At 37.3% G+C, this 14,604-nt stretch overlaps 1 protein-coding gene across 3 annotated transcripts in view; it reads right to left on the reverse strand.

The window, feature by feature from the left end:
- LOC140162422 (epoxide hydrolase 1-like) overlaps window positions 1-14,604 on the reverse strand; it is a 32,632-nt gene that overhangs the window by 10,531 nt on the left and 7,497 nt on the right. The window contains exons 4-7 of one of the 3 annotated variants that reach the window (XM_072185652.1): window positions 14,296-14,464; window positions 12,977-13,088; window positions 10,320-10,449; window positions 5,473-5,678 (exon numbers count right to left, since the gene is read on the reverse strand). In XM_072185652.1, coding sequence (XP_072041753.1) covers window positions 5,473-5,678; window positions 10,320-10,449; window positions 12,977-13,088; window positions 14,296-14,464 — 617 coding nt within the window. Of the gene's footprint in view, window positions 1-5,472; window positions 5,679-7,059; window positions 7,266-10,319; window positions 10,450-12,976; window positions 13,089-14,295; window positions 14,465-14,604 lie in introns of all 3 variants that reach the window. The other 2 variants (XM_072185653.1, XM_072185651.1) reach the window with 2 other exon arrangements.

Genomic DNA, 14,604 nt, shown 5'->3' on the forward strand with positions numbered 1-14,604 from the left:
TATCACAATCATGTTTTATTGTCCTATTATCATGCGAATTTGCCCGTGGTAGGACAAAATATATTTAAATGAGAATAACAATGAGTAACGTCGTATTGCATACCCTATAATACCTGATCTAGTTTCTTGTGTTATTCAGATTTCTTTTGATCCTTGATGGTGTTGTATCACACTATGCTGTGTTTTTAAATAGGCCCTTAACACAATAAACAATTTCCCTGAGAATCAAACAACTTGCTTTAATAAAAAAAAATAATATCACAATAGCACTGGATGTTTAAAATTATGTTATCCTTGATTAATGACAATAAATTGTTTAATAAAACATTGAAAAAAAAATCAGTTGGTCACCGGGTTTCGAACTCGGGATAGCGTATCTGAAGTCAAGCGCCCTAACCATTAGACCACGGATCTCTGCCGTAAATTACTTTGTCGAAATACAGCATTTATTATATAAATGGATGCGTAGTCCGATAAGAACAAAAGAATTGTGAAAAACTTGATTTTTTGGCGAATGGGGCTCAGAATTTGTATGTAGGGTATCCAGGAACCTGCTAGGGTATATTTGGAAGTGAATCTGAAAAAGTAGTGTGAAGGTGATAACCAGGTAGACCTGTAGCAGTGTCCAAAAATTCAGGATCAGTATGATTTGCAACTAATTTTCGCTATGAAATACCGCGTGAAATGGAAGCAAAAATATTTGTTTATTACGAGCAATGATTGACTGTAGGATTGGTGGCCCTTTTGGAATTAATGAGTTGTCACGATATTACACCTGGGACTGTAAATAACATTTAGCATGGTTTTAGATACATTTTGTACCCAGCGTAAAAATAACATCGAACAATAGAAGTCAAGTGTTTTAATGTTAGGTGTAAATATAGTCTCGCGGGAGCATCTGTTAGTCTTCTTTATCAGTCTTTTTTTTTTTTAAAACTTGCTGGTCACGGCTACCGCGTGACTCTAATTTTTGAAAGTGAAATGAATTTCTACATCAGGCATTCAAGCATCGGAAAAATGAATGAATGAATGAACAATTTATGAATAGTGCAGACCGGGCAAATTTTTTATCTCACACCGTGTAGTTTATTCTTCAAACATTAGCATCACCATATAGGCTGCAATGCCTTTTTTCAGCAGCTCCAAAAACAATGTAGAACAATTTTGATTGGTTACAAAGAGGGTACCATGTATTGATTGAGCCAATCAGAGATAAGGTAAGAAGAGTCAAGGGTTGAAGGGGATAATGCCTATGTCAGACAAATTGCTTGGGACAACTGCAAAGATTATTTTTGGTCCCTGGCTTCATGTCTTATTTGTGAACAGTGCCACCACATCAGTGGTCTTTTTTAAGTTGGCAAAAATAAAGTTGCCACAAAAGGGAGTCTTGTACTGGTAAGCAAACATTACCCCAAACATTGGACTAATTCAAACATGGCATAAGCTACATTGTATCCATGTATCACGTATCTAAATTCTGCACAAAAAGTAACTCAGCTGTTATAAACACGCCTATAGATTCCGCTAATAATTGTTTTCACAACATTTCAACATAAAAATAATGATGATTTATTTACGCGCATTTTGATACCCAATTTGTCCAATTTTGTTCAATATTGACAATACAGCAGTGTTTTGAAAGAAAAATACCCCAATTTAAAAGTTGCAGTTATTTGTATTGATTTGAAGTAAGCGCAAAGATAATGGTGGGCTTTATGTGTTTACAGTGCTGGCATTATAACCATTGATCGTTGTGAACTGCAACTTTTAAATTCGGGTACTTTTCTATAAAAGCACTACTGTGTTGTTAATATTGAACGACATTTAACGAATGGGGTATCAAAATGTGCATAAATAAATCATGCTTCTCTCTATGTTGAAATATTGTGAAAACAATTATTAGTTCTGAATCTATAGGCGTATTTATAACAGCTGTGTTACTTTTTGTGCAGACTTTATATAATACCGACTGTATCAGGCTTTGTTGCTTGAATGTGCGTATACCCAAACTCCTCCAGGAAGAAGTATAATTTGTCCATAGCTGGCCAAACCTTGACATGATCCGCAGCGGGTAGAATTAATGAGGGGAAGTAACTGCCTATCATTACTTGAAGCATGTATAACATGCCTTGATCCTCCATTGCCATGTTTGTATGGACACCAAGAATATGTCTGTATTCAATGATAAATTTTAAAAATTTGGTAGGTAGGATTAACGAGGGAAAGTAAAGGTGAAGGGTCCAAACAAATCCCTTTTGTGTAAGAGAAATCCCTTAACGAATCCTGAAAGAGAAATCCCTTATATCCTCAAAATTTATGTTTGTTGATGTGGGTATATATGGGTGGTGGCTGTAAGGCTTCGAATCCCTTAGCTTGTACAACATAATAGCCACTTGAGATGGTCAGATACCCCAATTAGAGCTATTGCTATAAAGTGGTTGTAAAACCAGCTCCCAGGGAGCAGTGCTATTGATAGTGACCACAATAGTAACTATATGGGCCTATCTATGTATGCCATTGATAATGGGTTGTTTTCACTGCATGTATGAAATAGTTAAACAAACTAATCAAAAATATGAAATTCTGCGTATTTTTATTATCATAATCGAAATCTACATGAAAAAATAGCTATAAAAACCCCAAACATGTGGTAAACAGTGATATCGATCTTCGTCATGCACTATGAGTCATCCATTGTGATCTCTCAAGTGGCACTTGATGGTTGTAGATAATCAATTCCGGACATGAAAGAATCTCCCATGTAGTCATAATTGGTTTGATAACGGATTTCTTGGTCAAGTCCGCAAATGTCTTGAGGATTCGTATCAAGTCATACAGCAAAATCTTCTTCAAATCCCTTAAGATTATTTTCATGTCTGTTATGCCTACATGTAAGGGATATTCGACAAAGGGATTTCCCTTATGCAAAAAGGATTTGTTTGGACGCTTCGCCTAATCACCTATCATTATTTGAAAAGTATACATGCCTTTGTCCAGCAGCGTCCAGTTTGTATGGAACCTAAAATGTGCCTGTATGCAAATAATGCAAGATTGACCATCAATAAAAATCAAACTCCAAAAGGTGGGTGCCTATCCTGGAGTCAGTAGAAGGAAACACCATCCTCCATCCCCCAGAGTGGGGGTTACCGGGGGGGGGGGCACATCAAACAAAATTTATTGGGTATGTTCCCCCTGAATTTTGAGGTGGTGGGTCTTTGGGAGTAAAGGGGGTATTTTGGAGATGCGAACCGAGCTACGAACAAGTAAAATGGGGAAATATAGGAATGAGCAATTTTGGGGTCTTTTAGAGCTGAAATTATCAAAATCAAGGTTCATTCAGATCGGAGCTCTATTTTGGTCAAATAAAGGGGGCTTTGGGAGCTGCGAAATCCAAAAAGGGGGGTCTTTCCAGGGGAACATACCCGTATGGTCATTTGGGTTAAGTGCCCCTCCTGGGGGGTTAAGCTCTCATACATGTGATAAGCTAATCCTAACCCTAATCCTAACCTTCATCTAATTCTAACCTTAACCCTAATTTTGTGTAAAATTACATTACAAAGGATTTATATAATAAATAATAATAAATTTCAGATTTATATAGCGCCTTTTTTCAGCTAGATCTTGAAGGATTCAAAGCGCTGTAATTTTGCTGCCATGGTGAATCATCACAATCAGATCGCATCATCTAGGCCAGTTGCAGCCGAACCTCAGGCGCAGACCTATCTGCACTTAGATTGTAACATCCACCAATTATCTGCAGCTCCCCAAATTCCATTGGGTGATAACCAAACAACTAATCACCAATTTTTTGAAAGCAGGAGGAAACCGGAGATCCTGGAGAAAACCTGCGAGAGCGAGCATGGAATCGGGATAAACCAAGTGCACATGAGTCCTTGAGCCGCACCGGGGCTTGAACCCGGGACTTCAGTGGTGCAAAGCAAGGGAACTACCGCTGCGCTAACTCGCCCTCCCTGTATGCAAAGACGCAAATAACCATATAGGGGTAGATCCCAGGGGAATGAATGCACCCAATATTGTCACAAATCATCCCCCAATGCTGATGCCTGTATGTGGGTTTCTTATCAAATTAACCTCTTATCTGGCCATTTTAGCCCATGCATGCATTTATAAAATCACCCGCTTTTTAATTATTTTTTTCTAAATACACAACACAAAAATCCCATGTCTGACATCGCCAGATGTCAAATAGCCTATTAATCGCAAATCTCAATAAAATTATTCATCTTGACAACAGTGTAAACACCTTGAGAGATGAAAAGGTGGTCTATTCTGCTCAAAAAGCACCACAAAAAAAAAAATCGAAACAAATGCATTCCACATTAGGATTTTAATTGGGAAGGGCTTTGAGAGCGAACTATTAAATTAAGATGGCCTAATTTACAGCAGACTTTTAAATACATGTCATTGTTACCCACTAGAGAATCAGAAAGGCTGTTTCACAATCTCACAGGCCCTCCCTCAATTCTAGCCTCCCCCCCCCCCCCTAATTGACAATCTTGGATCTGCCCCCTGAAGATTTATCTTAATGTTATCAAATGAAAATGACACTAAATGTAATGATAATTTTTGAAAGTGAAATGAATTTCTATATACCGGTATTCAAGCATCACAAACATTTTTATGAATATATTGTAGTAGTAAGACCAGGCAATTTTTTTAAGGTCTGACAGGTCTCAAACTCACAAATGTTTGAGACTGAGACTTTAGAGGTCCGAGACCTTGATATCCAAGACCAAGACCTGGAACAAGAACTGCAAACCCAGGTCTGGAGATGGTCTCCTGGTCTTGAGACCTACAACACCACCACGCTTTTATTATAAATGTTAAATGTTACTGGAATTTAAGTACTTCAGGCCAAGTCTTTCACAGGGCATTTATGTACACCAATGGCCATTACAATGGTGCAAAAAGTAGTAAATCAACAAAATTGAGGGCGTACGTTGCTGTAGAGCAAATCACACATGGCTTTAACAAGCAACGGATTGCTCAGTAGAAAAACGCTGAATGTAGAACAAGTTTGATTGGTTTAGTACCATGTATTGAGCCAATCAGAGCTATGGTAAGTAGAGAGTGTTAAGAGAGGGATTATGGCTATGCCAGACAAATTGTCTGGGAAAACGTACTGCATAGATTATTTTGGTCCCCAGCACCATATCTTATTGTTAACAGTACTCATATTGCCGACACCAAATAGTGTCTTTTGCCAGTGGAGTGGCACAAGTCATCCTATTGGATGCACCGACTGATTGGGGATAAAATCCATTTTTATGCAATTTTCCTGTGGGATTTTCTAAATTTTCAAATCATTTGGGGGACATCGCCCCGGTCTTTTTTAAGTTGGCAAAAAGAAAGTTGACACAGTAGCAGTAACCAAACATATAGCCAAACATTGGGCCATTTCAAACATATCATTAGCTTATTATCCATGCATCCAATTATCTAATTTCATACCGACTGTATCAGGCTTTGTTGCTTGAATGTGAAAATACCCAGTCTCCTGGAGCAGATAGAACAATTTGTCCATTGCCGGCCAAATCTTGACATGATCCACAGCGGGTAGAATTAATGAGGGGAAGTAACCGCCTATCATTATTTGAAGTGTGTTTAACCTGACTTTGTCCGGCAGTGCCCAGTTTGTATGAACACCTAGAATATGCCTGTATACAAAACATAAAAAATAAGCAAGATTGACCATCTATAGTATACTGTCACCATTGCATTTAAGCTGCAGAGTGGATTAAAGACAATGTAGGCAAAATATGCAAATAAGCTCATTAATATTCATATATATGCAAATAACATGCCACAAAACTATACAGCACATCAGACCACCATATACTATCACCATACCACAATTGAAATTGATCGCTTATTGTGTTTAAGCTGCAGAGTGGATTAATGAAAATGTAGGCAAAATATAAGCTCATCAATATTCATAAAATATGCAAATAACATGACACCGAACTATACATAACATCAAGAAACCATATCCTATCCCCATACTAAGTTTGAGGTTGATCGGTTATTGCCCGGAAAGCCAAACAAACAAACAAACAGGCAACCGCTCACTTGGATGATAAAATAAGCCCCACATAAATGACATAATGTGTGTGGGCCAAAAATCAAACTCCTGAATGCCACCACAAAAGGCCTAAAGGAGCCTCCCCTGGAGTCAGGAGAAGGGACCATGTAAGGATTTGCCTGTATATAATCATATAGGCCTAGATCCCGGAGGATGGGGGATTTAAATCACCCAATATTTTGATAAGGCGGATGGTCCATGCAATCATCCCCAATCATTTTGATGCCTTCACTGACCACCTCCTCTACCATGAGTCTATTACCTTTCCAGCATTGAATAAAGCAGGTACCCGTTTGGACACCTGGTGGGGGAGAAGCAATAGGTGAAGAGCATTGTCTAATCGCACAACATGTTCATGCAGCTGGGATTCGAACCCATGACCTCAAACGTCCTTGCGATTATGAGTTGATGCCTTGGACCCTGAATCACTGTGCCACAAGGGAAATAATTGAAAGCAATTTAACTGAAAATTTAGCAAAAATTGATTTTTTTTTTTTAGCAGTTAGGCCTTCAGTCATGGATAAAAATTCTGGATGTTCAGACTTTGCTACTAATTTTGGTTATGAAATAGTGGGTGATATGAAATGAGAATGTTTGTTTATTGTCAAACACTGATTGACTGTAGCAGTGGTGTCACTGCATTAACAACAGTCTTTAAACTGATAAATTTGGGACACTAAATAAAATGTAGTGTGGTTTCAGATATTCTGTATCTACATTGTAGCGAAAAATACAGTGGAACACATGAAGTCATGTGGTTTAATGTTAATACATGTAATATAGTCTCGCGGAAGCTGTAACAATTTAAAGTCTTTATTATCAGTCTTTTTATTTGTTTAGTTTTGAAACTGGTTCTAAGTCAAAGATATAGCGTGTTATTTTGTTTTCCCAAACATTGGACCAATTCAAACATGTCATAAGCTTATTATCCATGCACCCCTTATTTAATTTCATACCGACTGTATCAGGCTTTGTTGCTTGAATGTGACAATACCCAGTCTCCTGGAGCAGATAGAATAATTTGTCCATTGCCGGCCAAACCTTGACATGATCCACAGCGGGTAGAATTAACGAGGGAAAGTAACCGCCTATCATTATTTGAAGTGTGTTTAACATGCCTTGATCCACATTTGCCATGTTTGTATGAACACCTAGAATATGCCTGCATTCAAAGATAAATTAAAACTCTCAACTTTTTTTTTGTAAGTTGGACTCTCACATGATGTGTTTATTTGACGGAATAGACATATGTGACCGTACACCACGAATGAGCCGTAAATGTCCTCAATTGTATTCTGAGTTACACTGTAAAATGGGCATGAAGGTCATATTCATAGGTATTTCAATTTGGTGCTACGTGTATCTTATTAAATGAGGTACATGTAGCACCAAATTGAGGTACCTATGAATACTTAACCTTCATGCCCATTTTACACTGTAACTCAGAATACAATTGAGGACATTTATTCTCATTCGTGGTGTACGGTCACATATAATAAACACAACTTCCTCAAAATTGGACCAATTCAAACATGTCATAAGCTTATTAGCCACATATCCCTTATATAAATCATACCGACTGTATCAGGCTTTGTTGCTTGAATGTGAAAATACCCAGTCTCTTCCAAGCGGCGGTAAAATTTGTCCATGGCCGGCCAAACCTTGACATGATCCGCAGCGGGTAGGAATAGCGAGGGGAAGTAACCGCCTATCATTATTTTAAATGTGTTTATACTCAACACCATGTTTACATGAACACCCAGGATGTGCCTGTACATATATAAAAATAACCAAAATTAGGTCATTATTTCATAATCCTCTTGAATAAAAAACAGAACATTGGAGAAGGGGAGTCCGAAATACCACCTTCAAGTATTTGCCCCATTGCCCCCCCCCCCCCCAGTTGACTGACTGTTTGAATTTATTTGTTTCCCAGTTGTTATGTAGGGTTTAGGGTCAAGAATATGAATGATTTAAGGTCAGGTAGGAAACTGAAGGAAGTACTTGCTGTGAGACATCATGATCATGGATGATACATACTCCTGTCAATGTCCATCAGGCCCATTCTGCTTTATTACACATAAACGGTTCCAAAAAAATAAGTCCCCCCTAAGAGTTTTTTGGTATAATCCAAAAAGGGCTTGATCAATTATCTTGTTTTAAAGTTTGGAACATAGGCTGATTAGTTATGCATCAAGTGAACGGGATTTTGTTGTTATCGTTTATCATCTTCACTGAGAAATACAGCCATTTATAAAATTAAAAAAAAAAAAAAGCTGCACTTTTCTACATAGGCTTTTTATGCATGACTTTGGGTTTCAGACCTCTTTCACTTGAAGAAAATTAATCAAAAAGGAATGTTTCTATATTTTTTTTTTATTTTTTATTAAAACAACTTAAGTTAAGATGTTCATGAATTAATTTTTACACATTTCAAAAATGTTTTATCTGTTTATGGTTCAGTGAGTACTCATATAGCCATTTATGAAATTTTATTCATCAACAAAAGTTGCACTTTTCTAAATTGGCTCTTTGTATGCATTAAAATGCGTAAATTTAACAAGTTTTTCATTCTAATTAAATTTATTAGGAAGGAACAACCGTAAAGTCAATGATAAATCTTGTGTTCATTGATTAATTTAACCATTGGACCAACAGAATCCTGGTTAGATCTTTTATGCTGGATCCCTATACACTTGTTTCATTGCTCATTCCTTGAATGGTTCAAAAAACATTTATATGGGTGGCCATTTTCAAGACTCAACTTGTTACAAGCGGACAAGTGAGGGACAACACCACCTTAAAGGACTTTGCAGCAAATCCTACAGCATGCGGGGAACCAGCTTGACCAACAGCAGAGAAGAACGATGCTTGGAAGCCATATTGAAAGACATTAATACGCTGCAGCATTCATTTTAATTTATTCACTGAACCATAAAAACTGTTTTTGAATGTGTGACACCTAAATCAGGAAAAGTTTAAATTTAATTAAATTAAATTATGCTTCTTTTTGATTAAATAACTCACTTAAAGGGAAAAAAATTGTCAAACACAAATTGAAGCATAAAAAGCCTATGTAGAAAAATGCAACTTTTTTTTGGCCGAAAATTTCATAAATGGCTGCATTTTGCAATGAAGATGATAAAAAGTAGCAACAAAAACCCGATCACTTGATGCATAACTAATCAGGCTATGTTCCAAACTTTAAAACAAGAGAATTGATCAAGCCGTTTTTGGATTATACTAAAATGTCTTAGGGGGGACTTACTTTTTTGGAACCGTTTACTTTGAGTGTGGTGATTATCATGGGACTGAAGCAAAACATGTGCTTTCGATGAAAATTTCAATGAAATGTGGTATGTTTGAAACACATGGTAATATTTATGAGGCATGCTTGCAATACATCCTTGTTTCATAGCCTAGAGGATTTTTTATATATTTTCACTTCTTAAAACATTTTCACTTTTAGTCTAAATCCAGAACTACTTTCGCAACCTCTTTTATACAAAACTTGTTTGCTTTATGAAAAATGATTTGCAGGGATAGTGCATGAGAGCCCTATCTGCTATACCTGCCCTGTAGACATTTGACAATTTATGCATTCAAATTGTACACATATAAAATCATGACATCTGGCAGCTATTAAAGATAGCATCACTGGGCGGGAAAAACCTCATATGTACTTTTGGCCCTTGAACATGGATAAAGCCTTGTAGGTGTAGACTTTATATTGAAGAGGTTGTTTCATCCATGTTCAAGGGCCAAAATTACATGCAGGAAACACCTCATACGTGTATTTACTTTTGGCCCTTGAAAATGGATTAAGCCTTGTAGGTGTAAACTTTATATGGAATGGTTTGCTTCATCCATGTTCAAGGGCAAAAAGTACATATGTGCCCATCCACCACAAACTGGTCGTAAAGTTGGCATTTTCCATTTTGAGATAAATCAAAAACAGTATATGGATTTCTATGTAAAATATATTAGGAATTTGACCTTTGATGAACCATAACTTCACTTTCAGATGTCCGATGAAGCTGATTGAGGTGTCATTTTAAAGCTGAAAGTGAATTCTTTCAAAATCTGCAATAAAAAGAAAATGACCTAGAGCCGACTTTACTACCACTTTGTGGTGGATGGTCACATATATGAGGTTTTTCCCACCCGCTGACAATAGGGTCTTCTTGTATATACCCCTTGACATCTGAAAACTTACTGAGGGAATACAACAGCCATGTGGTCAACGATGGCAGAACCCCAATCACCTCCTTGAATGTAGTATTTGGTATGGCCTAGACGCAGCATCATCTTATGGAACACACGGGCTGCCTCTTTGGTAGTAAAACCTGCGAACAAAATGAAAAAGGTCAAAATTGAAGTTACTGATGACATATAACAGCCATGTGATCAGCTATATGTTAGATCCCCAGTCACATTCCTATATTTTCCCATCTGCAATAGCTGCCCTATGGCCATTTTACAATGTCTATAATATACCAAGGATTCTCGAGTACTAATATACTATAGGATAAGCCACTCGTTTGCGCAAATGAAGTCAGTCATTCAGCCTATGCGCGATAATGCATGTGATGGCATAGTACCCCTGTACGTGTAGGAGTGTATTACCTGTGGAAGAGATGATGCAATGTTTACGTCATCGTTTCAAAAAAAATTAAATGGCGAAAAAACGGCGAGCATTTGGTCGAATCTTTCGATTACTATCATATCGTGAAAAACCAAATAGCTGAGGAGTTAGCTCAATATGCTAGGAAAATATTCTCTTCGATGACCCCATGACGAGACTGGCTAAATAAGCTGTATTTTTGCTGGAAAGGGTCCGAATAATTGGCAGTCGATGGGCGCCATCTTGGAAAAATTTAGGGTACCAAACTACCCAAAAACTGTCAATCAACATAATTTAGGGTACCAAACTACCAAAACTGTCAATCAATTACTTTGGTACCGAGTTTGGTACCAAACTCCTTAGCAACCGTCACTCAAACTGCCGATATGTCAATCAAACTGCCGTAAAGTGACTTCACTTTTTGTACAGGGATTGAATACGAGTGTCACGGCCCTGATTATACTGCAAAATATGACACCTGGCAGCTATTGCAGATACGACCTTCTTGCCATAAAAGAGATGATTTAAGCAGTTCCCATAATCTCACTAGGATCCACAACATGCTCATCTATCAGGGCACAGTTCTTTAAACCCATTACATTTGCACATTCATTGAATGACCTTTGAAATATTTTCACTATGATTGTTGAATTGAGGTTATTGAACTGTGCCATTGGGATGAGGCCATTGTAGTCCATGGTGTTTGATGCAAAAGTATTGAGTGTTTTATCCAACTGTGGACACACAAATTTTTTTCACCTTACCGTGGACATGGTAAAGTGATTTTAATCATATCCATGTGCGGACTAACTTTACACTGGCAAATGTGATCAATGGCTATATAGTGTGTGATTGTATAAATGCAGTTATTTATAGTGTGCTATGCACAAGGTATGAACCCACAAGCCTCAGCACACTTTACAAGAATTTGTGATGAAGACACACCTTAATAAACCATTTGTGACCCATCACATCAAAACCGACCACTTCACGGCTGGCTTCATTAGCAGATAACAACGAAAAAAATGAGAAAATATACAGAAAATAAAAAGAAATTTGAGCTTGTTTTGCCTCATAAAACATTTATACTGTATCTGATTTCAAGAATTAAGTAAGGTGTCATTTTGAAGCAAAAAAACAGCAGTTTATCCTAGTGCTTACATCTCCGTTTTCATTTCTGCCGCAAAGTGGTTGGTTTTGATGTAATGGGTCACATTTGTGCACATCCATATTAAAACAATGCACTTATTAGCTGCTACATACACGCATCTCTTAATACATACATGTAATAGCTAGGAATAAATACCAGACTCATCTCAAGTGAGGGTCAATTCAAATCATCTGCAAGGCACATGGTTTAGGAATAATCTCTGTATTCCTAAACCATGTAACTTAGGGATGATTTGAGGTGACACAGGCAGCTGACAATTGCATCGTTTTGATATGGGAATATACACGTTTCGCAACAATCAGGGATTTGCAGCTATGAAGTGCATGACTTATACATACCACAATAAACCATCACAGCCAGGATCAGCTTTCCCAAGTTCTCACACAGGTAATCAAGGCAACAACTATTTACTCCCCATTCCAGAAAAATACAGCACTAATTTTTTTGGATTAAAAAATATTATCCTGTTTTGCCAAATGAAACATAGCTCAATCCTAATTCCTAATCAAATTTTAATATTTTTGCAATTTTGCATGTTTTCTTACAATTGTAGTCACAAAATTAAGTTAAGTTAACTCAATAAAATTTCAAGAGATCAAACAGGGATTGTGCCAGACTGAATGCACCCAGGTCAAATACCTTGCTGATGAGCTAACCTGACTACTATGCTGTTTTGCATCCATACAAAAATCAGCCAGGAACCATGGACGTCCGCAGTTCTTATGCATCCACAGCTTCATAGAGATTATGTGTGGTCCTAGTTTACAAAAGTCCCCCATACCCAGAGAAGATATCTTACCCTTCCCAGAATCCTTTGCAACATGACACATCACCTCATTTCACTTTGTACAGCTAGGTTCCCTTTGTTTTCATGTTGAGAATAGACTGGCTAAACATATGAGTCGATAGTCAAGAAATATTCATATTTTGCAAGATCTGGATGTGCTCTGTTCACTGATGTACTTTTTGTCACTATCAACCCAAGTTGCACGTACTAGACATCAAATGAGTACAACAAATTGAAATGGAAGTATTGCATTGTGGGAAGTGTGAGATATCTTCTCTGTCCTAAACCTACCTGTTTTATGAGGAGCTTCTGAGAATGCATAGCCAGGGATAGAGGGGACGATTATTTCATAAAATTCATCTGCAGCGCCTCCATGCTTGCCATCATTCAACATGGGAATCATCTGCAGTATTAAGATACGCACAAAAGGAATGTCACATTAATCTTCACAACAACAGAATAACAATTAATCTAACATGTAAACAGGTAATGCAGCATATTACAGCAAGTAATATTATTGAATTGAATCATATGCACGAGCGAAGAGGAAGCAAGTGCAGAGCTAACCATCACATCTCTCAATCAGAGACATCCACTGTACCCCTTCACTCTTGTTATTCCTAAGCTGCTGTGAACCACTGATGGGCCCCATGTGGTTGTCTTTAGTGTCTAGGTGGCCTATTTCAATTCTTGACCTGTGTCACTCCTCATGGGCTATTTATGTTGTTTTCTCTAGCATTTTTTTAATTGGGACAATGTGTGCACGTAACATGCAAACATTTTGTATTTTACACTATTTTGGCCCATGATTGGGGTTAATTTTGATGGAAAACAGGTTCCTTGCCCCTTTTCTTTTCCTTCCTGATTTTCTCTTTCATTTTTTTGTCAGTGGGACACTTTTCTCTTAAATTTTTTTGTCAGGGGGGGGGCACTCCCCATCCTTCCCAACTGGCTACGCTACTGGTTAGTACCCACTGTGTTTGTGACAATGGCAAAACATGTGCAAAAAACTGAACTATATATTTACTGGCCTTTCCTCCAGAAGTATTTAATCATCTGTCTTAGTTGCAATTTAATCTTCGCTTGGAATCAAGTATTAGGGCCATTGGCACGCTTGCACCAGTGTCTTAGATACCTGTTCTCCCTTGTTTTGGATTGAAAATGGTGCAATCAAAATGGAAATTATGGCAAATCTATGACAAATAGCCCAGTATGATGTGCCTTAGAGTTAGGGGAAATCTTTCATTAGCAAACTATGTTACTTTGAAAAGCTAAAAAGTTGACCCCAACAAAGGCTCACAGTTCAAGTTCAAAAAGATAAAAATCTTGCACTAGAAGATTAAATTTCATGCCTACGTTTAACATCAGGATCAGAACAAAAATATCAAGCAATATGGGATTTTCTGAAATTTACTGAAAAAATATGAAAATTATTGCTTTTTATTTGGATGAGAAAATTAATTTTAAAGTCAAAAAGTGTAGCTTATAATTTTGCTCATTTCAGCACTGTATTTGATCAGTTCCAACTTCCAATGCATAATTAAATGACTGAGTGAGCCTTGTATAACAATAGCCAGCAAGCGACTAGTATTCTGAATTTATATGCCTACCTTATAAAATTCATAGAATGAGCCTGGCCAACCATGCACCAATAGTAATGGCTTAGACGTCTGTCCTGGTTTCAATTTGGGTTTCACATGTACAAAATGAACATCAATTCCCTCAATGCTGGTCTTAAAATGGTTGTATTTATTCAGCTCTTTCTCTTGTGTTCTCCAGCTGAAAAATAATAATAATTATAAAATTGTCATAACACTGTATATCGCTCATTCTACAATATCCGGTGCCAATAGCCTTTTTTCCATTCTTTGGTCCACAAAAACTTTGTCGAGCATTTAGGGCATCATATTTTTTTTTTA

This window comes from Amphiura filiformis, chromosome 10 (assembly GCF_039555335.1).
Source record: "Amphiura filiformis chromosome 10, Afil_fr2py, whole genome shotgun sequence".
In the NCBI taxonomy this organism is placed as follows: domain Eukaryota; kingdom Metazoa; phylum Echinodermata; class Ophiuroidea; order Amphilepidida; family Amphiuridae; genus Amphiura; species Amphiura filiformis.